Source organism: Calypte anna, chromosome 2, assembly GCF_003957555.1.
Source record: "Calypte anna isolate BGI_N300 chromosome 2, bCalAnn1_v1.p, whole genome shotgun sequence".
Lineage (NCBI taxonomy): Eukaryota > Metazoa > Chordata > Aves > Apodiformes > Trochilidae > Calypte > Calypte anna.
In genome coordinates, this window is record NC_044245.1 from 138,026,731 (window position 1) to 138,053,880 (window position 27,150).

The following is a 27,150-nucleotide window of genomic DNA, read 5'->3' on the forward strand; positions in this document are numbered from 1 at the left end:
TGGCACATACAAATCATAACATACAAACCATGATTTTCACAAATCAGAGCCTGATGTCCTTTCCTATGGACTGGTACCCCCAGAAACTTTGGAATAAAAAAAGTACAGGTAGCAGGTTATTATGCACTTTGCATTTCTTGAATGCTTGTGTTGGCAGTGAAATTGCCAGTACTTTTTCTGCATTTGCATTTCTGCATCTCCTCTCCTCTCCAGAACAGAATAGCTTTCAGCTTTAAAAAGTTTCATTGAATTAAGATTTGGTGCATCCAAGGCACACACACACTTTCTGATGGCTTGGCACAGCAGCAGGTACTTATCACCTCTCAAGAGTTAATCTTTTATCAGAAAAACTTCACTGTGCAAATTAATTTCGGAGATGAAAACAAAACATTTTCTAGTGACTTAGTGAGAACAGTAAATATTGACACATGCTATCTCCCTGTCTCTGCAATAAAGTCTTAAAACATATATTTAATTTTCCCTATTATTTTCAAGGACTTTGTGCCTTTATGCAGCAAAATTTCCTTTAATAAGATGATCAGTGCTTTTAATTTCAGGGATCAAGACATATGATGTTGTTGAATAATTGTTATAATTGCAGTAGCAGATTAAATAGCTAACAATAACTTCTTTTGAAAAGCTTTTCCTCTCTCATCTAAAATTTCTGTAAATTGTAAAGCATGTGTTGTTACTTTTAGTTTAGATATCTACTAGCTTATGATTAGCTGACATTTCTTTGTAAATGAAATTTTGTCATAGATGTTAAATGCACTCTTCTTCATTTGAGATTTCTCTTTGGAATCCCTTTTCTTGGAAATATCAGCTGCAGATAGGAATTTTTAAGTGCCATTGAACCACAGATCTTTGACTTAAATGGTAATAGGTTCTCTCCTTCTAAATTAACAACTTCTAAATAGATTTCTTAAAATATAATTTTTGTAGTTGACCTCACACCTGGATCACATCATCTTGGGATATATCAAAGTATTCACTGTGTGTACTCCATGCTAAAAAGTATAAAACATTGCATTTTTACAGATGGTGCCTTGTTTTGTCTCAGTAAAACACAAACCTTCAGTTAGTCTTTGAAGTTCTGCAACACAATTTTGTTTTCATTCTGAGCTGGGTTCCCCCTGTGATTGTGCCATGCACAGACATTCAGCTGTTTATTTTTGTGGCAGTTCTTCCCCAGTAGTTCCCATACGTGGGGACAGCAAACTCACTCACGGTAGTTTAACTGCTTCAAGACCACTTTGCATATTTTTCATTATTTTGCCCTGTTAGGGAAGTCAGAGAATAAGAACTTTGTATGTAATAGTATAATCTTCCAGCTTCCTATTCCGCTCTCTTCTCACTGTGCTCTTCTTGCAGTTGCCTTTACCTAAAGCAGGAATGGATTTGGTTTTTGAAATATTATGTAAGTAACACATGAAGACTGCTTTTCATATTAACTACCAGATTCTATTTTTCTGGTAGAGAATGGGTTTCAGTTTTTAACAGCTCCACCAGAAAAAAGATACCCAGATGGGCCTTTTCATCTTCTGCTTCCTTTGCCACAGACTGTACTTTCCATACTTTATTTGGAAGCAAAGAAAAGCAGTTAGCTATGTTCTGTAAACTTGCTGAATTAAAGATGATAAATCCTCATATACAAACTGAAAAGACTGCTGAAATGCTTGTGATTGAACGCTGGCTTTTCATGCTAGAGTAAGTCACATGCATTTGAAAATAGACTGTAAATAGATGACAAACCTACTGGAAAGACAGAATGTGTATAGAAACATTTATCTGCATACCTATTTTAAGGCAGTAGAAATAAAATGTTAATGCACTGAGCAGAACATACTATTTTAATAAGAGCAGAATGCTCTGTATTTCAGTTACCAAGGAACTTTTGACAGTTGTGTATTGTAATTTTGATGCTTTAAAGGCAGTATAAAAGTTGTCTAGACTTTGTTTTTGCACTGCATAAATATACCATGGTTCACTGAAACATGAGGCTCCTGAAGCTCAGGAGACACAGCTCTCTAATTATACCACTCTTTTTTTTTTTTTTTTTTTTGGACCTATGTACAGGTCCAGGACCTGCTTACTTCCGGACACATTTACTCACTTCAGCCCTAGCTAGTATAAACTGGAACATCTCTCTGATTTTTTTGTTTCAGTGCCAGGATCTGCCTTGAATTTTATATGAGAAAATATGTAGAAATGAGAGCAGTTCAAGCAGCTCAAACCATTGTCCTTTTAAAACAAATTCTTTGTAATCCAAATGAGAAAAAAACCACCATTAGTACAGCTGTATTGCCAAGAGTTTAATGTGCTGATTGAGCACATTTGCAAGTGGGCTTACTTATAGTCTGCATAGCACACATACATTTGTAAAAGGAGGAGAGGGAAGTATCATCATGCAGGGAATCCAAGACCCAAGGCCTTGTGCTCTCTGACCATCTGTGTTCTCTCTTCCATGATCTGAGGAAGCTCCAAGCAGGTGGAATTCATCGACGTGTAAAAGGAAACTAAGCTGAATAGGTGCCATTATTAAAATGCATTTCCAGATGCCAGATTAGCTTTAGAAAACAGGAAGGCTTTGAGAGGAGTGGGAAAAGCATTGTTCAGTGCAGAATAAAGCCCTGGTTATTCTCCTCCAGCCTCACGTGTGCTGGTGCAGGGCAGGAGGTGGGAGGGCTGGGGCAGGAGTGATGGGGCTGTGCAGCAGAGTTGGGCAGTGTGGAGCTGGGGTGAGGACCAGGCAAAGGCCCAGCAGCCATGCCATGCTGGTTCCAGCAGCTGGTCAGTGTTTTCTGAGCTCTCAGGCTCACTCTTGCTGTGTGCAAGGTGTTGTTTCAGAGCTTCAGTTTGTTTCCTTGCCTTTTAAACAACTGTTCTGCTTCAGAGAGGGGAACGAGGAAGGAAAAGGACCAAAGGCTGGAGCCTGACCTTTCCCTGAGTGTGCTTTGGGAGCTGGTGGGAGCAGCCTGGGCCACGCTCTCCTCTGGATAAACCCCACAGGGAGTCTCACAGCTCCCTGCAGCCCCTGCTGCTCCTTGCAGCCTTTCAGCCTGTGTCTCACCCTCCTGCATTCCTCAGCTCTTCTCGGTCAATGTCCTGCCACTTCAGAGGTCAAAACTGGTATGGCCATCTCTGACTTGCTATACAAAGGTGCAGACCACTGAAGCCAGTAAAAGTGAAGGTCCAGAATGATCTCATGCAGCTTCAAACTCAGTTCAACATCTTTTTAATAGAGGAAACTATCTCAGTAAAAAGATAAAGTATATAAAAGATAAACTGGGGCCACAACCTGGTGCAGCAAAAGGCTTGGAAATGTGTTGTGCACTGCTGAAAGTGCTCAATGCTGCTTTTGTGCTTCAGTGAGGGATTGGATGACTTATCAGTGCTGAAAACTCCATATAATCTGCTACTGCTTTCATAACCTCCCTCTTAACCTCAGCACAAGCACACACTCACACAAACAAACAAGTGCACACTTCAGTGTGTCCTCCGTTCTCTGGAGAGCAGCTCTCATCCAGCTCTCATCCAGCTCTGAGGGAACCTTTCATCTCTTTGCCAGCTCTCCCTCAACACGGAGCATCCATTCCCCAGCTCCAGCCATGGGCTCATTTGGTGACAGCTTCGTGTTTCTGGGGATGTGTGGAGCAGCTGGAGAGCATCTCTGGTTGTGGCCTTCTGGGAGCTGCAGCTCTCGGCTGGCAGAAAGGGTTAATCACTGTGGTGGGGATGTAGACAGGTGATCAGTGCTAAAAATCATGGGGAATTGAAGTTGTGGGAGGGATTTAAGGGAAAAAACAGTTATAAAAATGACCTGATTTTTAAGGCATGAGTCACACCATTTATTAAAACAGAATGTTGTACTTTCTAAAGCCTTGGTAGTTATATGAAATGAATGTAAAGCTAATATTTCTATCTCTGCTTTGCATCAGCCTCCTTGCAAAAGAAGAAAAGAAAAGGCTGTTTGAGCACCATGCAAAGACCATGATTTTTTATCAGAATCAGAAGCTGAAAGATTTGCATTGACTTTGGAATTTATATTTAATGTATTTGGACAGAAACTGTAAGCTGTAACATTGCATGTTCCTGATCAGAGAAATGCTACAATAAATAGTCTGATTTTTATCTTCTTCATTGGAATATAAATGGGGAATGACCACGCTAATGAACTCTGCAGACTCTGTGGATAGATAAGACAGCAAACAACTAATTGAACTCTATTAATCAGTAGTCATTTCTCAAATGTGTGTTTTCATATAACTAGTGATGTAACTGGAAGACAATATGTTTAGGAAATGAGAATTCAGGCTTCACTCATTGGTGTGAAGCAACGCTGTGCAGGGAAAGGAGGATTTTCCTGTAGCTCAGGTGTAGGAACAGTTATTAGGGGCCTGAAGTGTACAAAAAGGAGGATGTAGCAAGAGAAAGGGAAGGAGGTTTTAACTGTGAACAGGTAGTTCTGATAGCTGGATTTCAGAAAGGATAAAATTTGAAGAGAGCTCAAGGAGGGCTAAAAAACAAGTCAGAATTTAAGGGGTGTTATTTTTTCATCCAGTCAAAGATATGTTTGAAAGTCAGTTTCAACACTTCACAGATCTCTTTACAAAGATTTCTGACCAGATCTTGTGTCACTTTCTAATGAAAGTGTGACAAAGTCCAGGGATTAGCAGCTAAAGTTAAACCAATTCAGCCTTGAGTTAAACCTTTATTGCCTGGCAGGGAAAGTAGCTGAAAGCTTGAACAGCTCTTAAGGGGGAGAGTAAAGCGGTCACTGCATGCTACTTTAAAGTATGAGTAAACTATAGTTTTGTAAGACTAAAAATTAGGTTTTAAAACCTGTTTCTTCGGGAAACTTTGTTACCTGTGTATGTGGGAAGTTAGACTGATGGGCTGTGACTGTAAGTCTGCAGTTTGTCCTCAGTGAATATGAATTAATGTTGGTGCCTTTCCCTCCAGGGCCACAGATGCTCTTGTGCTCTTTTATGATTTGGGAGGTTGTCAGTCACCATATATTTTCTTTACTGTCTTTGATACAGTTTCCTTCTGTTTCATAAGGTGCAACATGAACCTGCTACCGCATGATCACTGGTGAATTAATTTGGAATGAAAAACCCATGAAGTCACCCCACCTTGCTCTTTACATCACTCTCACCATGTACAAATACATGTCCTGATCCTCATCAGCCTGACAATTCATCTCAAACTGAAATCAGTGCCAGTTGCCTTTTGTATGCTACATTAACGAAGGGCAGTGAACTAATTCAGGAGTAGTTGAGTCAGTTCTGATGAGGGACAGACACCTGATGCAGAACCTTGTTGGGTACCATAAGTTTATCTGCTGCTGCCTCTGAGGCAACACTCCACATCAGTCCAAGGTAACAACCTCTAAATTAACTTAAAAGGAATCCCTCCCAAGCAAGTCTGTGCAGTCCTGTCAGCATTCTGCAATCAGCTTGGAAAGGTTTTTCACTCCTGCTCTTCTCTGCTGATGGCAGCAAACCATGAAGTGTTAAAGCAGCTGAAATAAGCACCAATGCCTGTGAGGGGACCTCTCCCCCAGCAAGTACCAAAGGTGACAAACCCAGCCTTATGGGCATGCTCTCTATCTGGCATTCACACACTTGTGATTTATCAAGGGCAAGGGTGTGTGTCCCCTGGTTATCCTGGTTATCAGGTCCTCCTGGTTATCAGTGGAAGTCAGCCACAGCACCTGAGGAGTGCATCAGAGGCAGCCTGCACTGCTTTCTGCCTCCTCCTCTGCATCTTTTTCCTTCTGATCTTGGAAAAGGCCTGGAAACCCCTTTTTTCAAACCATTCCAGATGCACTTACTCCTAGGAAGACTCCCAGCATGAACATTTCACCCCAAATCATAAATACATCAGAAAGCTGGTAATTCAAACCAAACACAATAAAGCCCCATGGGGCACACCTTTAATTCCGGTGAGATATTTTATTTGATGATATATTTGCAAGGAGGCAGCTTGAGCTAACTATGCCTGGTTATATTTGAGCTTCTTCAATGTACACAAATCCTACCTTTTAGTCAACAAATAGGCAAAACATTACATGGTGCTACAGATATGCTATTTGCTCAATTTGAGGATGCACACTGCTGTTCTAACATTCTCACATGAAATGTGAACTATCAATGGAAATAAGGAATGCAACTGTCAAAATCAATGAGCACTCCACATTATTACTGCTACTTGTCATAAATATTCTGGCTACAAATCCTTTGTCATCTAATTCATATACTAATATTCTACAACATATAATCACTTGTCCCATCTTTTCCACTTGTTTGCATTTATTGTGTAAAAATTCTATCTGCCATGGACTTAGATTGCTACAGCAGGGGTGGATTCTTACAATTTAAGAGCTAAACTTTGCTATTCCAAATACATAATATGCCTATATTTCAGTCAAAACAAGTCTTGTTATTCTAAAATATGTTCAGTGTCCTGGCATAATGAACTTTATATTAAGTAGCTTCATGGTCAATAATTATTCTAGAATTTCAGATTGCTTTATGATTTCTGCAACACAAGTGGTGCTATCTCTGATTATCATAATTCCTGAAGACTGTCAGAGAACTTCACATAATGACACAAACAGAACAGAGTAGTTTTTAATTAAAACTGACATGCCATAATATTTAAACCGAATCAGAAAACATACCAATATTTCTTACACTGCAAATGGTTGACAACATGTGAGTATTTTTGGGGCCTTCTCTTGCTTAATGTTATGAATACAAGCAGTGTGCTGAACAAGTGGAACATCTGTATAACAGAATAGAAATTTTTTTAATAATTTTTTTATCAGTTTCTCAAAACTCTGTGAAATGTCATTAAACCCCACCCAAAAAACCCTATATTTGTTGTATCTGCATCAGGCTATTCTAATATTGTGGTAGAATATTGTTAGATATTGATATTTTTGGGTATTACATCAGTGATCTAAAAATGAGACTGGTGGTTACACATTAGCCTGCCATATAGACCTACATATTAACTCTGCCTAATAGCAAATCATTTTGTAGATGTAGGCAAACCTCCAAATCTCTACTTCTGTTTTTCAAAAATAGTGATCATTAGTTAGTGTTGTTTAATAGCCTAAATTGTATTGCATACTATATGTATCCAATATGATGAGGGCAGCAGCACTGTGTGTCTGAAATGTTTATTATGTTGGAACAAGGATGAACTGCTTGCAATGCTAAATTTGACTTAGTAAAGCCATTTTGGTCATGGAAACATATGGGTAATTTGAGGGAACAACTGGTTCAGCCTCAAAATGGAGAAAAGCCAAGTGGCACTGGCTCTTCCAAAGCTCTTTGGCAGAGCCAGGCAATCCAAGTCACAGGACTCTTTTCTGTAGATGGTACTTGAAACATGCAGTTTGACTGACTGGCATCACCTTTCTGCTTTATTGATGAAAAAATTGTAGTGTTTCAAAAAACCTTTTTTGCAGAAATATGAGAAACATCGTACAGCCCATGCCACACTGCAGGGCTCTGGGGCAGATGGTCTGTGTGGCAGCTCAGGCACAAGCAGTGCAGAAACCTCTGTGTCCTGATTGTTCCTTGTGTCTAAATGAAAAACTCCATTTGTAGAGACAGCATCCCCTCTCTGATGGTGACCCAGGCAGGAGTCAAACATGCTTCTTTGCAACATGGATATGTGGTCTGAACCCACGTGGCAGTTTCTGTCTCTGTATAGAGGGCTGCATCCTGAGGGTCATGCCTAGAACTGGACTCTTCTTTGTTGTCCAGATGATAACTTACTTGATTTCCCTGGCATGAATATTGTCATTGAGACCACCAGCTGCTGGAGAAGGTGTCTGGACTTTTTCCTTGTTTGAGGCTATTCTTTCAGCTCACTGGCATCAAATGACATATTGGAAGTTTATGTCTAAGAACAGCCTTTTTTGCAAGGTTACTACTTGTGTGGTCTACTTTTGTGGGAGTTATGGTGAGCAATCTGGGACATATGGACTTATTAAGAAGGGATGAGAACAAGAAAGAGTGTCAGGGATGAAGACAAGGGGAAAGAAAGCCAGCAGGGCTCCAGGCTCTGCATCTGGTGTAGCACCTTTGACTTTTCTGCTTTTAGACCCCATGTGCTGGACAGAGCAAAGAGCAAGGCAAAAGTTCTGTCTGCAATATGAGGGTATGGCCAAACAACTGAGTCACAGACTCAAAGATATGGCTGGCTTCTGAGTGCATATCTATGTGGTTGTTTACTCTTTACATATAAATGCCTATAACCCACCAGTTCTTATGAGTCAATATTGGAAGAAATGCAATTTACACACTAGGTAAATCCAGAATCTAGATCCTTCATTGTAAAGATGGACTGCAAGAAATAATTTCTGTGGAACCTAATCACAGGAGCAGGGTGAAGATGAAGAAAATGCATTCAAAACATCTACTGCAGCTTTTAAAGATGCTGCAGTACTAATGCAGGGAATGCTCCAGGGGCCTTGCCTGTGATCAGGCCCTGAAGGAGTTAGAGCACTTTTGGGACCTGGCACAGAGCTCTGTTTAACTGCTGCATTTTTCATCACCATTACAATGCAACATCAGTGGCAGTGAACAGGCAGATGTTGCGGCCATGCTGCGGTCTGTGGGTAGACTTGGCACCCTTGCTTGGACAGTAAAAACCTGGGATTTCCTTTCAGTGTCAAAACAGGCTGCAATTAAGACTTTTGTTCATTATATAAGAAATGATTTTTGGCCAGGTGCCTGTTCCCAAATCTTGCGTATCCGTGTGAAAGGGAGGAAGTGGCCTGCAGGAAGTGTCTGGGACACGGTGTCTGTGGTGAACAAGACAGAGGAAATACACAGGTCTTGATTCTCTGCTGCCCCAGAGCTCCAAATGAGAGTCACTCAGAGCTAGGGGCTGCTTTAGACTGGATGATTTTACAGAACCCTTCATGTGAGAAGCTCAGTGTTCTGCAGTGAGCAGCAGCAGCAGCAAACAGCATAGAGAAGGAAGATGCGTGGAGCTAGACCATTATGAAATCTGTCATGGAAAGATGAAATACTTCTATTTCCACTTGAGAAAAAGAAGTGCTTGTCATTAATCCAGGCAGTGTAAAAGAGTCGTCCCAGCAATGGCCCCCAGTGTTCCTACTTTGCTATTGACACCATACAAGCCTATTTACTGAAGCTCCCCATGTAAAGCTGACCACCTTGCTCCTTTTTCCTGAGTCCGCAGAGGGGAGGGAGAGCTCCAGGTGTTGCTTACTTATGGCAAAACGTGCAGTGCACACCTTGAACATAGGTATGCTCTGATTGCAGCCCTACCCAGGCATAAAATTTCTATCCATCTCTTTTCCCAGTGTCCAACAAGCACCACTTTATGGATAGCAGCTTGCTCTACCAGTGCAGGATGAATTTCCGGCGACGGCGGCGACTGCTGGAGCTCGTCACAGAGAAATCCCGCCTGGTGCCAGAAAGCCATGAGAGCCCCTTTTGCCTGCGCAAGCAGAACCATGACAACAGAAAACACACCAGTTTTCTCTCAGGTGACTCATCAGCTACACTGCTGCCTGTAGGGTGACTCCACGGGATGTTAAACAATCCTTTTTTGGCCAAGATTTTTCAGTGTTTATCTAAAGAAGCAGTGCAGAGTATCATGTGTGTCTGCTCACTTACCAAAGTTTTAGCTCCCTGGGGTGGCTTTGTGCCTGTATCAATTGCATGTTGGGTGCTGATCTATGAACAATCAGAACTTGTTTAAATCCCTTCTAATCCAAAGTAATTATATCTACATGGAGTTTTCAAGAAGAGTAAAAGTGAGAAGAGGTCCTGTAGCATTTGCTGTGCAGCAGTCTCTAGCAAGGACCAAAAGAATAAAGTTGAAGGAAAAATGGCAAAAATTATTTCCCTCTGTTGAAATGCTTCCTAGAAGACACTGCCATTGCAGCAGTCTAGCCACTGTGCTAGAAATGGTATGAATAAATATATCACACTCATGCAGTGACCCTTCTAACTGTGTAAAGCACACCAACCCCTTCCCAGTGTTGTCAGCACAAGCGTGGCTTATTACTGATGTTTTAAAGAAACCAAAGAAATTGGTCTGATAATTGATACTGGTTCCCTTTCACACCGTGTTTTCTCTGTTGGCAGTGAGTCCCACCAAAGAGATTAAGATCGTGTCAGCAGTACGGAGAAGCAGCATGAGCAGCTGTGGCAGCAGTGGGTACTTCAGCAGCAGCCCAACACTCAGCAGCAGCCCCCCCGTGCTCTGCAACCCCAAATCTGGTGAGCCCTGGCATTGCTTGCATGCACAGGAGACGGCAGAATGAAAGAACGCCTATCATCATGCTTAAGTTTACCTTTTCAAGGAGAGAGAAAAGATTTGCAGCATCATGGGTTTTGTAGTCCAGAGACAACTCTTATGCTCTAGCCTGAGGTCCTCCTGAACACAAGCCAGATGTCTGCCTCCAGTAATATCTGCAGCAAGCCCATAACTGTGATTTGAGCCATAGTTTATCTCTTAGGAGGACGTACAGTCAGAGACCCAGATTGGCCTCTTCATTGCCAAGCTCTGAACAGAATCAAATCTCCTCCTAGAGACATTCCTTTGGTGCAAGTCAGAGGAGAGTTTAACTGTCCACTTGAATTGCTATGAAATAACACAACTCAGAAAACAGCAGCCTCTAAAAAAAAAAAGCAGCATTGTTTCTGCCATGCTAACATTTTCATTTGTTTAGTCCTTACTGGTCTGTTTAGGAAGGTAAAAGCTGTGTTGAAGCTTATTTTCCTCTTCAAAGGATTTCCTATTGAAACTGGAAATTTAACTTTCCATTAAAGTTAAACACACCCATTCTTCCACATTTCCCTTAAAATTGTTTCTTACTTTACATCTGGGAAGGAGGAAAGAGACCACGATAGATATTGTTTCAGCATCCTTACTTTCCTCAGAAGCAGCCCTGAATTTCAAAGCAAAGTCTCTGCTGCCCTTTGTGCTCCTTACTTTGGATTTACCCAGTCTCTGCCAGCAGAGTGGGGAGTGTTGTGCAGAGGGGGAAGGTTTTAGCAGGTATGAGTAAGATTTGCTTTCAAAGGGATTCTGGCATTTAAAGTGATTACTAGAGAGTGCCTCAAGCACAGTATGAATCCTGTTCAAAACATTGACAATTTGCTCTGGAGATGAGTGAACTGAGGTGCATTTCACTCCAGCTGTGCAGAGTGGCCATCAGAAAGAAAGGCACAGTTCACGGACATTTTCTTTCCTTTTTTTTTTTCTCTCCTTTTAGCACATTTCTTTCCCTCTTCTGAGGCTCTCGTGGGAATTCAGTATGAGGCTCTAAATTAAAATAATCTGAAGGACTCAGTGTGATTGCTGAAGCCATAGCTTCCTACACCAGACCTGCTCTACAGCTTTGGGGGATGCTCTCAGTGCTAGTGGTCCTTGCATCCTTGGAGTATGCTCCTGTCAGGTGTTCAGCATCACCCTCAGATCTATTTACTCCTACATGCAATGTGTTTGCTCCTATATGAAAAGTGCCACATTAACATATTCTGTCAGAATATCTCTCAGGTAGAAATTATATCTTATAGAGTTTGTATGAGAGCTCTTTGGACCTATTAATTACATTGTGGAACATTTTCTGGGACAGATAAAGCAGCGTTCATATGTTGTCCATAAATATGTGTGTTGTCTGAAGTATGCTGACTTCCATTTATTTATGATTCTGACTATATACAAAGTGCCAACCCATGAGTAGTGAGAACAAGTTTATTTTAAGGTAGCTGATTACACAAGACTAAGAAAAAGGATAGGCTCATGTTGCACTTGCATAAATTCTATATTTTTTAAAGAAATTCTCCCCTAGGACTAGTTTTCAAAGTCTGAATAGTTTTAGCACTCATACTGGAAAAAAAAAAAAAAAAAAAAAAAAAAGAACAACAAACAGCAATGGGCTTATAAGCAGGCTTGTTTTTAACAATTATACAGTGTAGGGTAATTTCTCCCATAGTGCAAGTACAGATTCTCACATCATCTCACTTAGGTTAGCATAAGGCTGTCAGATGTAAATGTTACAGAGGAATTTTAATCCTCTGCTGGACTATAAAGTTATTTCTTTCACAAACAGTTTCCTGCTATCCAGACCCAGAGCATGTCACTGAACTGCATGCTGATAAACACAAGGCAGCAGCATAGTTATTGTCAGATGAGTTCTTTTGCAGGTAAACACTTAAAAAAACCCCAGGCTATGATTTGAGAAGTCAGGTGAAAAGAAAATCATCAAACAAAGAGAATTTCTGGAGGTATACAGAAGGGAGGCACACATGGAAGTCCTGCCTGGATGATTTACCTGATTTTGACTTGTTAAATGAGCATAATCATTCAGGCTTTTTACGTTGAGCAGGCATGCTCTGCAAAGTGTAATGCTGGCTAAGTGACCATTCCTTAAAGTAAAAAAATACATCCTGGTTTTTACTCTAGAGTTACCCCTGCTCCTATGAATGTTGTTAAAAATCTTGTGTTTTTGAATACCACCTGTGGGAAATGTTATTTCCAGCTGTCACTGAAAAAGCAGACATCATCAAAATTATTTATCACTAAAAGAAAATCAGCTGTCATTTTAGAGGTGAAGAGGGCAAATATGGTGAACAACATACATCTTCCCATTGTCCTCCATCTTGTGAAGTGTTTATAGCCAGGTAAACACTGCTATGCAGAATGGTTTGGCAGTACTGTATGTTTAATTTGTTCAGGGAAGAAGTTACCCCTTTACATAGCAAGGCGAGGGAGAACCACCCTCAGAAACTTGCTGGTATTTCCTTTTCATATAAAATCCCAGCCATCTACAGATTATCTTGTTCTTGGGCAAGACTGAGTTGGATACCTGTGCCTACAATTGCAGAAATCTCTTAGCTGGCATAATTCCTGAATCAAGCAGAATTTTCTTATTACTTAATTCTATGATTCAAACCCACCTCAGACGGAAGAGCAGAGAGCATCCAACATGTGCACAGCAATCTTGTAAGAAAAGCTGCTCTGTGCCAGGAAGGCCACTCACTCATTTCAACACTGGACACAGAAAGAGGCACTTCTGGTATCTGTGATACTGTGTAGTGGGTCTTGACTGCAGACAACAAATTATCTTGGCTAAATGCCCTGATTTCCTAAGGATCACGTCATTTCTACTCTCCTTTTGTTATTCTGCTGTCTTTTCCTTGTCTCTCTGCTGTCTTTCCTTTCAAGCAAGTCTGCAAGAACTGAAAGAGTGTATGAAAAGTGGGACAAAAAAAAATGATATATTATAACATTTTATCTTATTTATTAGGAAAAATTCTAGAGGAATGCTTGTATTGAATATTCATTATGTACCCCCACAGTATTAAAGAGACCTGTGACTGCTGATGAGCTCTTGATGCCTGGAGCCCCATATGTACGGAAGACATTTACGGTATGTTTCCAGCATTTTATTTATTACCTGCATGTTGTATGCACAAGGTAATCCAAACAGACATTAAAATCCCAAGCTCCTTATCAGTTCCACACATTTCAAAAATAGTTCTTCACTTGTTTATCCTGTCTTTATGCCAGCGTAGTACTGCTGACTCAAATGGAGTGTAAAATTACATAAAGCCAACACCATTTGTATTATACAAACCTATCAAGACTTCTGGTAATACTTGCACTGCAGGCATGGATTACCTACCCAAACTGGGTTCCTACTTAGATCTTTCTAGACTATGATGGGACAGAAATTTTGATATATAGTTTCTATTAGAGAAAGCCTTTCTGTGAAGACATTTTTTAACCTAGTTACTGGAAGCATTGCTTTTTGCAGTTTCCTATTTGAACAAAAACAGTTCATTAAAAGCCAAAAATGAGGCTTTCCCATGAGTGATACAGAAGCCTGTGTTGGAAGTACAGAGATGCTGCAATTATGTCTTGAGCCATTTAAGATGTCACTCCCTTAATTTTCACTGGAGGTGATGATGTCCTTCTTCTCTCTTCCCAGATTGTTGGTGATGCAGTGGGCTGGGGCTTTGTCGTGCGGGGCAGCAAGCCCTGCCACATCCAGGCTGTGGACCCCAGTGGGCCAGCAGCTGCAGCTGGGATGAAGGTGGGTTTTCAAAACAGGAATATTTACTAGGGATATTTGTGCTGCTTAGTGAAGGTCTTGGGGTGTCTGTATTTGGGAAGGGAGAGGTGCTTTTGTTTCCAGCATTGAGTATCTTTGTCTCAATTTGAGTCATTTGTGCATGGTGAATTCTGCTGCCTTTCACTCCCCTACTGTCCCTTTTTTTTTTTTTTTTTGTTCCTTGAGACTCTTGAAGTCTCTTTTCCACAAGAAACACATTCGTCCTTTCCAAGTTGTTTTCTAAATCTTTTAACTTTAGTTTTCGTTGTTATTTTTGGTTGGCTGGTTTTGGGGTAGGATTTTTTGTTGTTGTTTTGGTTTTTTGGGGGTTTTTTTGACTGGTTTTGATGGTGGGGTTTGGGTTTTTTTTATTTCTTTGCTATTTTCACCTTTTTCTAGCTCTGCACAATTTTAGCTTCCGTCTTTATTCTGCAATTTATGTGACTGCTGATATGCAGCTTCTGGACTTTGCCTATATCGGACGAGGCATAGTCAGATGTACCTGTTGAAAGCATTGACCTGTTGTTAGCATTAACCTTTTGTTCACTGTTAAGCAGCTAAGATTCTGTGCTTCTGTGAAGATTCAAGATTCACAAGTCAGTTTCTTTTGGAAAGAAGAACGTATCATACTTCAGTGCGTCATAAAGAGTTGAAATAGTTTCATATGTGATTTAAGAATAAATAAATACAAACTCCATGTCAAGGTTTTTGTACTGCTAGTGCAGGGGCCATTGACTTAGCTGCAGGTTTGGATCGGACTCTGGATTTATCTGTGAATTAATCCCTGTCTTGAACAGTGAGAAAAATAAAAGCGAAGCATTATATGAAGTACATATAAAAGTAAGAAAGGGAAACTAACTGCTACACCTACTCCAGTGTCCAGACTGGGCCAGACACAAAGATTAAATTATCAGTTTATGTCATGTGTTATGGAATGGTGACAACACACATGAAGTTTTTGAATGTATGCCACATGTAGCCCAGTTTGCCATGAACTTTGTCCTGCCTTTTAATTCATCTCCCTTGCCCATCACTCTCAACCCTGCATCCTCTGGCCCGTGTATTCACATCCAGCCACCACGCTGGAGGCAGCTCCAGGGGTGTCCATCCTGCCCATCACAGGATGCCAGGCCTGCCATAGTACCCTCCTTAGCAAATGCACTGCAGGGGTTTCTTCCCTCCAGATGTTTGGCTTGGTTAATTTTTTATTTTTATTTTTAAGAACAGAGAGTGTTTGAAATGTTTGCTTCTTCTGAGTAGAGGCAGGCAAACCCCTGGGAGGGAGAACGTCAGCTGCAGAGCCTGTTGGTGCAGGCAGCTCCTGACACATCCTGCTGGCACATGGCTTGATTCCTGAGGGAGCTGGGGTTTTTTATACACTTTTTACAATACCTAAATGTATTATGCAGTCAGAATTTTTTTATATGAAGAGTATAATTTTTTAATAATTAACCCCACCTATATTTAAAGGACTTAAATTTAAAAATAATTAACTTATTCATATTCTAGATCCTGTGCATATTCTAGATCCTGAACTTGAGAGTTTAGTACTTTACAGTATCTTTTACTCTCTGAATATAGCAGCTAGCAATAAAGTCAGAATACTGAAACCTGACTTGTAAAAATAACATTGTGGTGTCATACATATAGTCTTAGAGATTTCAATTCAGCACTCAGCAGCTTAGAACTGACAATAGTAGGGCTTTAGTTTGTTTTTATTTTTGATTTCATGCTGACAGCCCTGTGACTACACACTAGGATATTTCAGTCAATCTGAGTTATTTAATATTTCACCTATGAAACTTGTTTTATGTACCAAATTATGTCCTCATGTCTTCCATTTTTGCTCTCTCTGCACTCTTGTAGTCTGATAGAGTTACAGAGGGTTGGTTACCTGAAACCTTCAAAATATAAAAATGTGAAATAGTCCACTGTCCTAAGGGGAAAAAACAGTATTTTAGACAACAAATCATAGTATAAATTGCCTTGAATTTGCACAAAGGACAGACCTCATTAATCACAAAGGTGTTATCTTTATATAAAATTGCTTTTCACAGCAGAATTGCACATAAAACATTAGGACTGTGTATTAGATTGGGTCCCTGCCTCGGCACCAAAATTGGTACTCCATTTTCAGAAACAGTGAACACCTTTAGTGCTTGGTGAAAAAATGCCAATTTTCTTTGAAAATAAGGGATTTTGTTGAGGTGTTCCCATGGCAATAGGTATGTAAATTATATTGCAGTATTTGAAATTTTTAAAAATCTGTGTCACTTAATCCATCTGTTACAGAACTCTTCAATCTGGCAAACTTAAAGGAAACATATGACAGGCTTTAAATGACAGCTCCTTGAAAAATAAACCTTCCTCTGCCTGAAAGCTGCAGGAGGGGCACTTCAGAAATATATTACTGGGCCCAGTAACTTCTGTGGGCTGCTGAAGGAGGCTTTTGTCTGACAGTGTTGCTCTGAGTGCTACACCAAAGAAGTGCTAACAAGGAAAGTTGGCTACGATGAAAAGGGCAAGAATTTGAAGAAGAGCCAAGACTTGGCTTTGCACTTTGTAGAAAAGTTCTTGGCAGTAGCAGCAGGGTTTTTCCTTCTAAGGAGAAGTATCCAATGTAATTGTTTTTGGAAGTGTCTTTATGTGTAAAGCTTGTGATTTTGCACTAATTTCTCTCAGAGAGCCATGTATCCCTGTCTTTGCATTACACTGGGTAAATTCTTGAGAGAGGACTTCTGCCTTTGGTCTCACTGTGGGACCTGACTTTGTGCACTTGAAACTCTGCCATGTATTATACAGATCAGTAAACATTACAGACTCAACCTACCTGAAGGACTTTGTCTTTCTGTCTGACCTTGGCTGGGTTTCTGGCCTGCTCCAAAGCACTGTAAATATGGACCCTCAGTAGAAATCTCAATGAACTTGATGGAGTTCTGACCACACACCATGGCACGAAGAGGCTGGGATGCAGGGGTTCCCATCACACATGTGTACCTCTGCATGGTAGGCAGAGCTATCTCATTACACATGACATTCTCTTTTGGCATTTTTAGACAATTTAATTGTGAGAAAATCCCTGTTAGCATGGTCTGCTGAAAAGGTGTGACATTTTTTGCTTTAAATCTTGATAGCTCTTCTGGGGCCAGTAACTAGGACTAGCATTTACAGTCTGAGGCTTCAAGTATGAAGCTGAGTTAATAATTTAATAAATATCTTGTCAATTAGCTTTATTCAAAGTATTTTTAGATCTGGTTAGCCTTTTGAAGATCGTGGTTGCAGTAAGAGCATTAGCAAGTGGGAGCTGGAGGCAACGTGGGACTATGAAAGGAGTCAGTTCTGTTATGTCTACTTCTAAGTTATTTGCAGTTTTGCTTCCTGCTGTCATCAGCAGTGGAAGAAAGGAACAGCAGGATTTTGAAGTTCCTAAGTTGCTTTAGTATTCAGTATTGATGGGCTGCAAAATTCAGGTCTCTGCAGATGATACTGCTAAATATTGCCAGTTTTTGCCAGGAAAAGCCTTTTCGTCCTTTTTTCAGAGTTTTATCTTCTAAGTTACATTCTATTTTTAAGGTATAAGTATGCTTTGACAAGTTACTGGACTTCAAACTAGTGACTTAAGTTATATATCACACATTGTTATTTAAGGTGACATCAATGCAACAGTGTGACAAAACAAGCAGACCTGACTTAGTGTGTGGCTTTCAAAGGAGTCAAATTAGTCACTCATTTGGGTAATTATCTGTTCTTCCCTTTGGCTGGAAAAATCAGTGCCCACCTCTAAACTTCGTGAAGCTCTGAAGAGTATCTGATTCCTTAACTGACTGTGAGCAAATTGGCATTTCTAGCTGTTACACTGAAGCCTTTGTATCATACAAATTGCCAATCACCACTAAAACTTTTCTATCCTATTCTGATTCCTCTTCATTTCAGTTATTAGCAGGGAGTTTGGGGGACCATGTATCATTGGTACTAATCTCTTCTGATTTGAGGTCTTCTTGTGTACAGCCAGGACCTTTTCAGCTTGGCTCTGCTCTCCTGATCTTTAAAAGCTGGCACAGGGAGGAGGTCAGCCTCATAAATTTTCTGCCCCTGCCATTATCTTATGCATTCACAAATTATCATTTCAGGTCCAGGTTCTCAAATGATTTCATTAGCAGAGTAAGAGCCAAATCTCAAGTGTAACTGAGCAGTCACTGTTTCATAGAGCAAATTGCTGTCATGTCCATCGAGGTCATCATGCCCAGTTTCCCTGCTGTATAAGTACTGTGTGGTTAGTCTGCTGAGTTCACATACTGCCACAGTCATGAAATATTACAGGCTTGTAACATAAGGGACTAAAACTTATGCATTATAAGGTGCCAGGTGGGGGATGAAGAAACCCCAAAGCATATGATGTCAGAGGAATCGCCAATGCTCTCAATAGTAAGAAATCTGAACTCTGAAATCTTGAGAAGTTGAACCCTTTGCTGCAGAGGAATGCAAAACCCACTCCATGGTTCTTGCCAATCTGACCTCAAAACTGGTGATTGCTTAAGTGTTTCACAAGCCAGATAAAATCTAAAAAAATAAATGATATTATTCCCTTAGGAAAAAATATCTCATTTATGACTGTGGACAATCTTCAAAGTTTTACAGAGTAATGGGAAAAGTAGAGAAGTTAAAGGCAGCCTAGATGGAGCTTAAAGACTGGGGTTTGTATTATATAAATAAGGCACAAGGAACATGCCTCCATTTAACCCTCTCCATGAAATGTAGGAAAGGGAAGATCTTCAGTGTTTGCTGCTGGGACCCTAACCCTTTAAAGCACTGGGGAGATGCATCAATGCTAACTGAAGGTATCTGAAGGGTACTTCCACTGTCTCATGTGACTCAGCTGTAAATGAAAAGATGATGTAGGTTTGGATAAATATTTATACTGTGCACGAGCATATGGTGTTGTTGAAGCAGATGCAGTTCAGTCTTAGAATTCTTGTCATACACCAACATGTTACTGATTGTAACATGAAAAAAATTACATGAGTTGCCATCTGTTTTCAATTACAGCAGGAAAATCCTGAGGCAGGTTGGTATTTTCCTTTAGCTGTGCTATCAGCTCACTGCTGAATTTGATAATTACATTACAGTGAATTCAGAATGAATCTATTTGGTAATGTGAACACTCAAAAAAGTTGCTGACAAAATGCTTTCATAGCTTGTCCTTAAATAGAGAAGCAGCAGAGCGAAATGCACATAACCCTGCATGGGATGAATGCACCACTGTGAGTACAGATGTATATAGAAGTTTCAGACACATCCCTGTGAGTGCCTCATTTCATGATAATATTGAATTATAGACTACAACATAAAGGTCCATTCTCCCTCATAGAGATGTGGATGCTGTATTGAAGCACCTGAGACTTTAAAGAAATCTAATATTAGGAAATCAGATTTGGTATTTTACCATGAAATCAACTCTGTTTTTGCAAAATCAAAAAATTGAAACAAGTTGCAGCTGTCTTTCACTTATGCAGCTGTAACCAGAACCTCTGATTGTAAGTTGTATGATCCATCACAGGATTGGAGAGAGTGAGCTGATGGGGGTGGCCTTTAGCCTTGAACATCTTGTCAGTCATGTTCAGGAAGAGCAATTGTCACATTAGGATGCATTAAGAGGATAGAAAGAACACAATAGTCAATAATTGTTTTTCATCACCCCATTTAATCCTTAGTAGAAATCTTTCTAAAAGAATTTAAGGAAAAATTTAGTAAGACAGCTGTGTCAGTCCGTAGTATGATGATCCAACAGAAGTTGGGAGAGATAAAATATTTGTGAATGTGAAAATACTGAACTCTGACACTGACATGAAAAATGGATTAGTAGTTGGTTGTCCCTAAGAACTGCTTATCAGCATTTATAGCAGTCACTGTACTTTCCTGATCCTACATGAATCTGTGCCTGGGTGCTCCTACTCTGTGCCTGCCTTTTCTTTTTGGTCTGTGGTTATCATTTGGTCAAGGATTTTGCTAGTGAGCCATGGCCATGTCTCTGTAACTGTCCCAAAGTTTCCATTTCCAGTGGGTGTGTTTATTTAACCTCAAAGGGTAGTTCCCAAATTTTTTTAGAGAGATTTTTTTTCAATAGTTTGGACCTATCCTAAATCCCTGGTACTCTTAATTATACTGGAATTATTATTGCCATCAAAATTATGATGGTAAAATAGTTCTATGTGTACTGAGCAGCAGGCTGGCTGAGAGTTTTATGAATTCAGCCCTCTCACCAACCTGGGAATTTATTTTACTGCAGGCTAATGTGCTTTTGGGATCTGCATTCTGTGTCACAGCTTGAATTTTGTCTGGTTGCCAAAAGGAGAAAAGGTTTGGCAGATCTTTCCTTCGCTTTCCGTACAGAATACTAGTAGTGCAACAACAGTGTCCTCATGGCCTTGGTCATCCTTTGAATTAGCACAGGGTCTCTAGGCTGATAAAAATAATGAAATGTTTTTCAGCAGTTGCTCTTTCCCCTCATTGTTGGGAATCTCAGCACTGAGTGATCTGTGAATTGGTTTCTCTTCTGCCTGTCTGCTGTATCAGCTCCTTAGTGGGTTTTACTCCTCTGCTCTGGTGGAAGCCCTGTCATTCCTGGACCTCTCTGAGTGTCAGAAGACTGTCTTAGAGACACTGGCCTGCTGGTGGAACCTGCTGGTGGCCACACAGAAGACAAAATTTGGATATGGATTCTTTTCTTTGACCTATCACAAACACTCTGTACAACTACTCTGATTGTATTTTTACCAAGATGCATAGATAGTCTTGTAAAGTGCTGTGGGACTGGACATATGGAAAGTACCAGCAAATCTGACATAATCAAAATATTTGACTAATAGATCCATCTTTGTACCAGTACAAATGAATGAAACTCCAAGTTTGCTAATGTTTCCTTATGCTTCCTTGAGGCTATGATTCCCAGTGTATGCTCCAGGTGTCCCAGTCTCAGAGAAACACTGGATCCAAATTTTCAGATTGGACAACTCCCTTGCAGCAATGTTACCCCTGCACAGGCTCCACTGAGTTTCAAAATTCAGTTTGTGTCACTGTCCCCTTGCTAAGCCATCCTCCTCCTCCTGACAAGGAATTTGTGCTTGTATCAGCTCCCAGTAGTTTCTCTGCAACATTCCACCCTGTCATCCCTGCCCAGGTTGGAACTGTTCTGAGGATGAGTAGAGGCTTTCTATTTCCAGTGCTACTGTATTGCAATCTTATACGATCTACCAAAATTCTCAGCTGTTTTGCTCTATTTTCCATGAATAACCCCCTAGTATGGCATTTAAGGATGGCATTCTGGATCTTTTAAAGCCATGACAAAGCTTCCATGGTCTTCAGACATGTGAGAATTTTGTCCTACGTTCCTACTTATTTTTGGTGGACCTCAATTTTTCTGCTTGTTCTCCTGGTTCTCTTTGCCTCTTTCCCCATTGAGTGGTGTAAGGATCAATTTGTTTGGAAGACAGATCTTCTGATGCCTCAAGACTTCTTATGCAGTTGTTTCAGATGGTTAAATGAATTCCACCCATATGCAGATATATCCAAGTGCAGTCACCACTAAGTAGATGGGGTGCAGGACTGTGCTTGCTTTGATGGATGATGGGCTTTTCTTCTGAGTCAGTGTTCATAAACCACTGGACTAGAGACAAGACGCTTGCTGTGGCTCTCAGGGACTGCTGCATCATAAAGAAATAAAAACTCACCCCCCAAAATTGAGAGGAAAGACCCACTCCCTGCAGATGGGCAGCACAGTCATCCAACAGCAGAAAATAGAAAATATTTCTCTTTATGATTTTCAGTCCTGTTTTTGAACAACAGGATCCATGTTATTCACTACAAAGGAAGGAATTAAGGCAGTGGGAATTCCTACGTCAAATATCAAGTGGGTTTACCTTTTTTTTTTCCCCTGATGAAATTATAGGACACAGATTTAGCAAGATTTTACTTGCTTATCCCAGACCTGAATTTTGGCCTTCAGAACAGCATTAGATTTCTAATAACTTCATGTGAATTTTTCTAAAGACCCTTTTAGCAGAGAGAGAATTACTGGGCAATAAAATGACTTTTTTTGGTTGTTTTTTCTGTACAGCAACTGAAACCTTATGCAAATACAGAAAGTTTCATAGTACCTCAGAGCTCGTTCTTCTGCATTTACAGCAGCACAGGTGACATGAGAATTGAAGCTGTTCTCAGGCTGGCCACCTAAAATGCTATTGGGCAACAAGGGACCCACTGTACTTGTATGATTCCTTTGCATCAACAGCAAATACAATTCAGAAAAAAAATAATTCAGCAGGTTCATGATTGGAGATCAGTAGGTTTTTAAAATGTGATCAAATAATTTTAATAAAAAATAGGTTTAAAAAAAATCCTTTTCAAGTAAGTGGTGTTTTATGGCTGGATAACCCAGATATCTGATCACCCTGCATTTTTGAAAGTGTTTTCTTGGTTGTTTCTGAAGTCTTACAGCTGTAGGCATTCAGTAGGAGAGAAAGAAGTCTTGGTTTCAGCTGCCCTGTAAAACAGGGCTGTGCTTGTGTTTTGATACAGCTTCCAAATTCCAGCCTGGTCTATTGCCCATTGAGCTGTGAGATCCAGTGCCAGCCAGAACAGCTGGGGCCTAACCCTGGCTCAAACTTTCTTAATCTATCGCAGGTCTTAGGTAGCCTGGGCACTCTGAAAAGAGGGCTGTCATCTGAAGAACTTATCTGCAGAGTGGCTGAAATCTTAAAAAATACTATCCAAAGAGTCTATAAAAAAAGTCAAAAAATTAGAGACCAGAATGCTGGCATTTTGAACTGCTTTTGCTCTCAATTGGATTAAAAGCCTTTTGTATCATTAGGTTAAGTTGAAATACCCATTTCACTTAAAGACCCTTGAAGGGGTCCTCAGGTGGCTATTGCAGCAATTTGTCCTAAGCAATTTTGGGGCTGCTGCTGCTTCCCAGTGCTTTGCAGACCCTGCCCTGCACTTCTCCAAGTCTTTTCTCGTTGCTGCTGAAGACACAAGCTGACTTCCTTTCATGATATAAGCAAATGATTTGGGAAACATGTTGCAATAAAGCCAAGGCTCTGTTTAGCTAGTCAAACACATGGAAAAACAATTGCACTTTTGTCTGAGCAAACAGAGAGCAGCTGTTTGTCTCAAATGGTGCAGACTGTTCCTGCTCATTACATTCTTGATACCAGAGGGTGCTGAGGGTGTTGTGCATCGATCTTGTTTGGGCTTGTTTGGGAACTGCTTTTAACTAATATGGGCTCTAACTGAACTACATTTACTTGGTTTATCCTAATTATATTTGACCTTGTAAGTAAGCTGATAATATAGTTTTTAAGTTCTTTAACATCCAACTTCAGCTGTTTGAGTTACTTAACATTTTCAGAGCTGTTCTGTGGTAGGTATCGAGTTGCAGTATACAATAAAAACACTTATAAAGTTAAGCATGCAGTCACTGGTTTGCTTTCCTGATGTGGCCTAGTCCAGCTCAGCTTTACCTGTAGGTATTTCTTGCTGGGACTCAGATTAAGTCAATCATTTTACACACCAATTCCCAATTAGAGCCATGAGAGGCAGTGACCTATATATCCCTATTCCCTATTTATGGAAGGTTTGCATTTCAGGGTATTAGGTCCTTACTGCTGTTACCCTCCAGGTATCTACAGATAGCTTTAGTTTACCTCTGTGAGTGATTCCCATTTGCCATGGTTGGCTTTGGTTTGATCACTCAGTCAGTCCCTTGGGGAAACTCTGCTGCTGCAGATCCGGGACCTGTGTGCAGCCTGAAAGTCTCCCAGCCCTAAATGGGAGTTGTTCTCATGGGCTATTAGGTCAGTTCTTTTCCCCTTCTAGTTTGTACAGTCTATTTATTTGTGGAGTTTGCACAGCAATGGTGTCATTCTATTCCCAGTGAAAAGTAAAGACTGAAATTCCCATTGATTCCTATCCTTGGAGACAGAGGGATGGAGGGGGACAGAGACGATCCAAACCAATGATGAGGCCCTTTGTGAAACCATGAATTAATTTTGTGTTATGAGACTTATTTAACTATGTTATAACATATTCTTTTACTGCATGTACTTATTAATTTTTTATACAATGTAGCTTTTAGATTACATTGTTTTATTTCTGATATTTTTTTCAGAGACCAGTGAGTATGAGTTACTATAAAAAATACAGTTTCTTTTAAAAAAAAATAAATGTAATGAATGTATGCAACAGATGTAATGAAGCCTTGCTGAGGCAAACCAGCCATACCAGAGTGCAGACACATACCAAGATGGAGAGCCAGAATTACATGCTTACATTTTTAATTCTGTAAATGGAGTAATTTTTCTCTGCTCTGCACTGTACTATGCTCTGCTGGTACCCAGTTTGTAGCCTACTGATGGGACACTGGGCCAGCATAGCACTGGTGTAAAGATGGAGCAAGAAATGTGTTTCTCTAGAGAGAAAATTCTGTGTTTATGCAAGACCTGGATACTTGCCTACTCCCCCACCACCCACTCTTCAGCCAATTACACATTTGCTAGAGATATTTACAGAGCTGAACACACAGCTGCAATTTATTCTTTCATCCAGTAACCTCAGTTATGTAGAAAAGGACGTTGCATGGTTTTTTAACCTTTCTGTGACATGCAGTAGGTTTCAAATTGTTAGGTTCCAGCTTTGATTTACTAATCCTAGCAAGACTGCATGAATTCTTAAAAAAAAAAAAAAAAAAAAAAAGGAAAAAAGAGGCAAAAAAAAAAAATCTAACTGGAAACATAACTTTTAAGACATCTGATATTAATCTCTTTTCCTCATTCCAGCAAAGCTTAGAAGAGTGGGAGCAAATATTTCAGTGCTACCTGTTTGCTTTTATTTAGAAGGTTAGTCTTGTGTTTTAGTCTCTTCTGTGGCAGCACATTCAGCATCTTTGTGGCCTCAGCTCTTTTGCTGAGCATGGGGATTCCTCTGTTTTACAGCTATGGGTTACTTATTAAAACAGAAGAACCTCTGTTCTTCTATACCAGGGGTTCTCATAAATGCAGGCTCTGTGTAACAGTGTAGAAGTTGAGCCCTGTGCCATCTCTCTTCCACTGTTGTTCTGCCACAAATTATTCTGCACTTGTTTCTTCTACTGTAACACCCATCTTGCCACTGATTTCACTGAGACTTCATGTTATCTGAGAACTCAAGCTGCACTTTACTGATCTAAGTGTGAGCTGCTGCCAGAAAGGTTGATCCTATCTTCACCTCCTTTTCATCTCCCTCTTTCCCTTTGCCTCCCACCAGATACATATCTATCATCTCCTTCCTCCAACCATGCCAGGCACATGAGGGAGCTTATTTTTCCTGGAGACAAATCCTTTCATTTATTTATTTTTGCTGGCACAAGATTAAAAGGGAGCGGTGCCTGGCTTTGGCACTTTGCTCCCTGGAGCCAGCACAAAGGGTCAGAGTCACCTCTTAGGAGTGCAGGCACCAAGACCTGCTACAAAGAGGTTTGATATCAAGACCCACAGAGTTCTTAGCAGTTCAGGCCAAGGGTGTCCCTTTCTGCCAGCAGAAATCCTAAACCAGGTTATTGCTCCATCTTTCTCCTCTCCCCCCCCTAAGTTTCTTTTAAAAATAAGATTAGTTCTTTAATCCCTAAGGAGAAGGAAACCTCAGTCTCTGGTATTGTCAGTGTTTTGTGTACAAACTTCTGGCATCATGTGTGAGGTAGAAGGTGATGATGTGGTAATTAGCTTGGCAATTTATCCAAGAGATCTGACCACCAGCGAGGCAAATCTGCGAGGTCACTTGCTTGTGAAAAACTTCTTTAAAAATAACTGCAATAAAAAATAGAAACTGACAAACTTTCCTCGGTGACAAAATAATGGTCTTAGATGGGAGTGTTTACTTTCACTCATTTCACAACTCCTTCATATTTCACATTTAAATTAGGTTTTTAAATGATGCTTTGGTTTCCCTCTGTTTTCTTGGGAGCTCAGTGGTGCCTGGGAGGTGGGATGGGAGCAGTGGTTCTCAGCACCCCCAGAGGAGCAAGAGGAATGCAAGCGAGGGGGAATCACACTGGAAGCATAACTCTTCCCCTTCCTCTTAAGGCTGGAAAGCCTTCAAATTTTGCTGAAATCTGTCAGGGACAAGACAATGCAGATACATCACCTTTTTAAACAAGCAAATGGAAATAATATAGTTTCTTTTTTTTTTTTTTGCTTTGCGTTTTCCTTCTCATTTTCAGCAATTCACTGCCCTTCACAGATGAGAGCTGTGGCCATACCACAGGAATTAACCAGGAAGTTTTCTATCTTAGAACTGGACCAGAGTTTTAAAAAGTATCTATAAAGAGTGAACAGCTTAAATTCTTGGGTATCTTGTCTGCTTAAGAAATCTCCAGGTCACTGACAATTTAAAAATGTTAATTCTTCAGCCCTAGTTTCCATGGGTGCCTGTAAGGAAGGGCTATTTGTTAGCATGGCCTGACATTTACTAGGAATGAGGTTATTGCTGGTCTTTCATGCAGGTTACATATAGAAAATCAGTGCTTTTGCTAACCACACATGAAGAACCTTTCCCCTGGAAGGCCACAGTGAATTTCAGAATACCATACTGAAACAATTACAAGCTTGAGCTACTCAAACTGGCCAGCTGATCCTTGTCCCTACAGGATTATTAGGACATGAAAAAGAGCATTTTTAAGTAGTTATTGGGAGTATCACTTTAACAGAAATGTAAGAAGGCTGTTTCTGTAATGGATTTTTTTTAATTTTCATTAGAAAAAAAAGCAAAAACACTAGCATTGGACTACTCTTTTTTAAGTAGCTATGATGTCAATTCTGGTGTGAATTTTATTTTGTAAAATTGTCAAAATACACTTTTCTTAAGAAAGATATGAAAGAAGTTATACTTAGAAGATCTTTTTTAGCTCTAAGGCAGATTGCTGAAGAAGTTTCTAGGGTTGAAAATAACTCCTACATTTGCCTGAATGAATAATTTCTATTTCATCCTAATAAGGTTCATAA

At 40.2% G+C, this 27,150-nt stretch overlaps 1 protein-coding gene across 3 annotated transcripts in view; it reads left to right on the forward strand.

Annotated features, from left to right (window-relative positions):
• Positions 1–27,150, forward strand: part of DEPTOR (DEP domain containing MTOR interacting protein) — a 71,577-nt gene that overhangs the window by 38,067 nt on the left and 6,360 nt on the right. For all 3 annotated transcript variants that reach the window (XM_030445560.1, XM_030445559.1, XM_030445558.1), the window contains 4 exons: positions 9,353–9,538; positions 10,143–10,277; positions 13,365–13,435; positions 13,997–14,101. In XM_030445560.1, the coding sequence (XP_030301420.1) occupies positions 9,353–9,538; positions 10,143–10,277; positions 13,365–13,435; positions 13,997–14,101 (497 nt within the window). The remainder of the gene's footprint in view (positions 1–9,352; positions 9,539–10,142; positions 10,278–13,364; positions 13,436–13,996; positions 14,102–27,150) is intronic.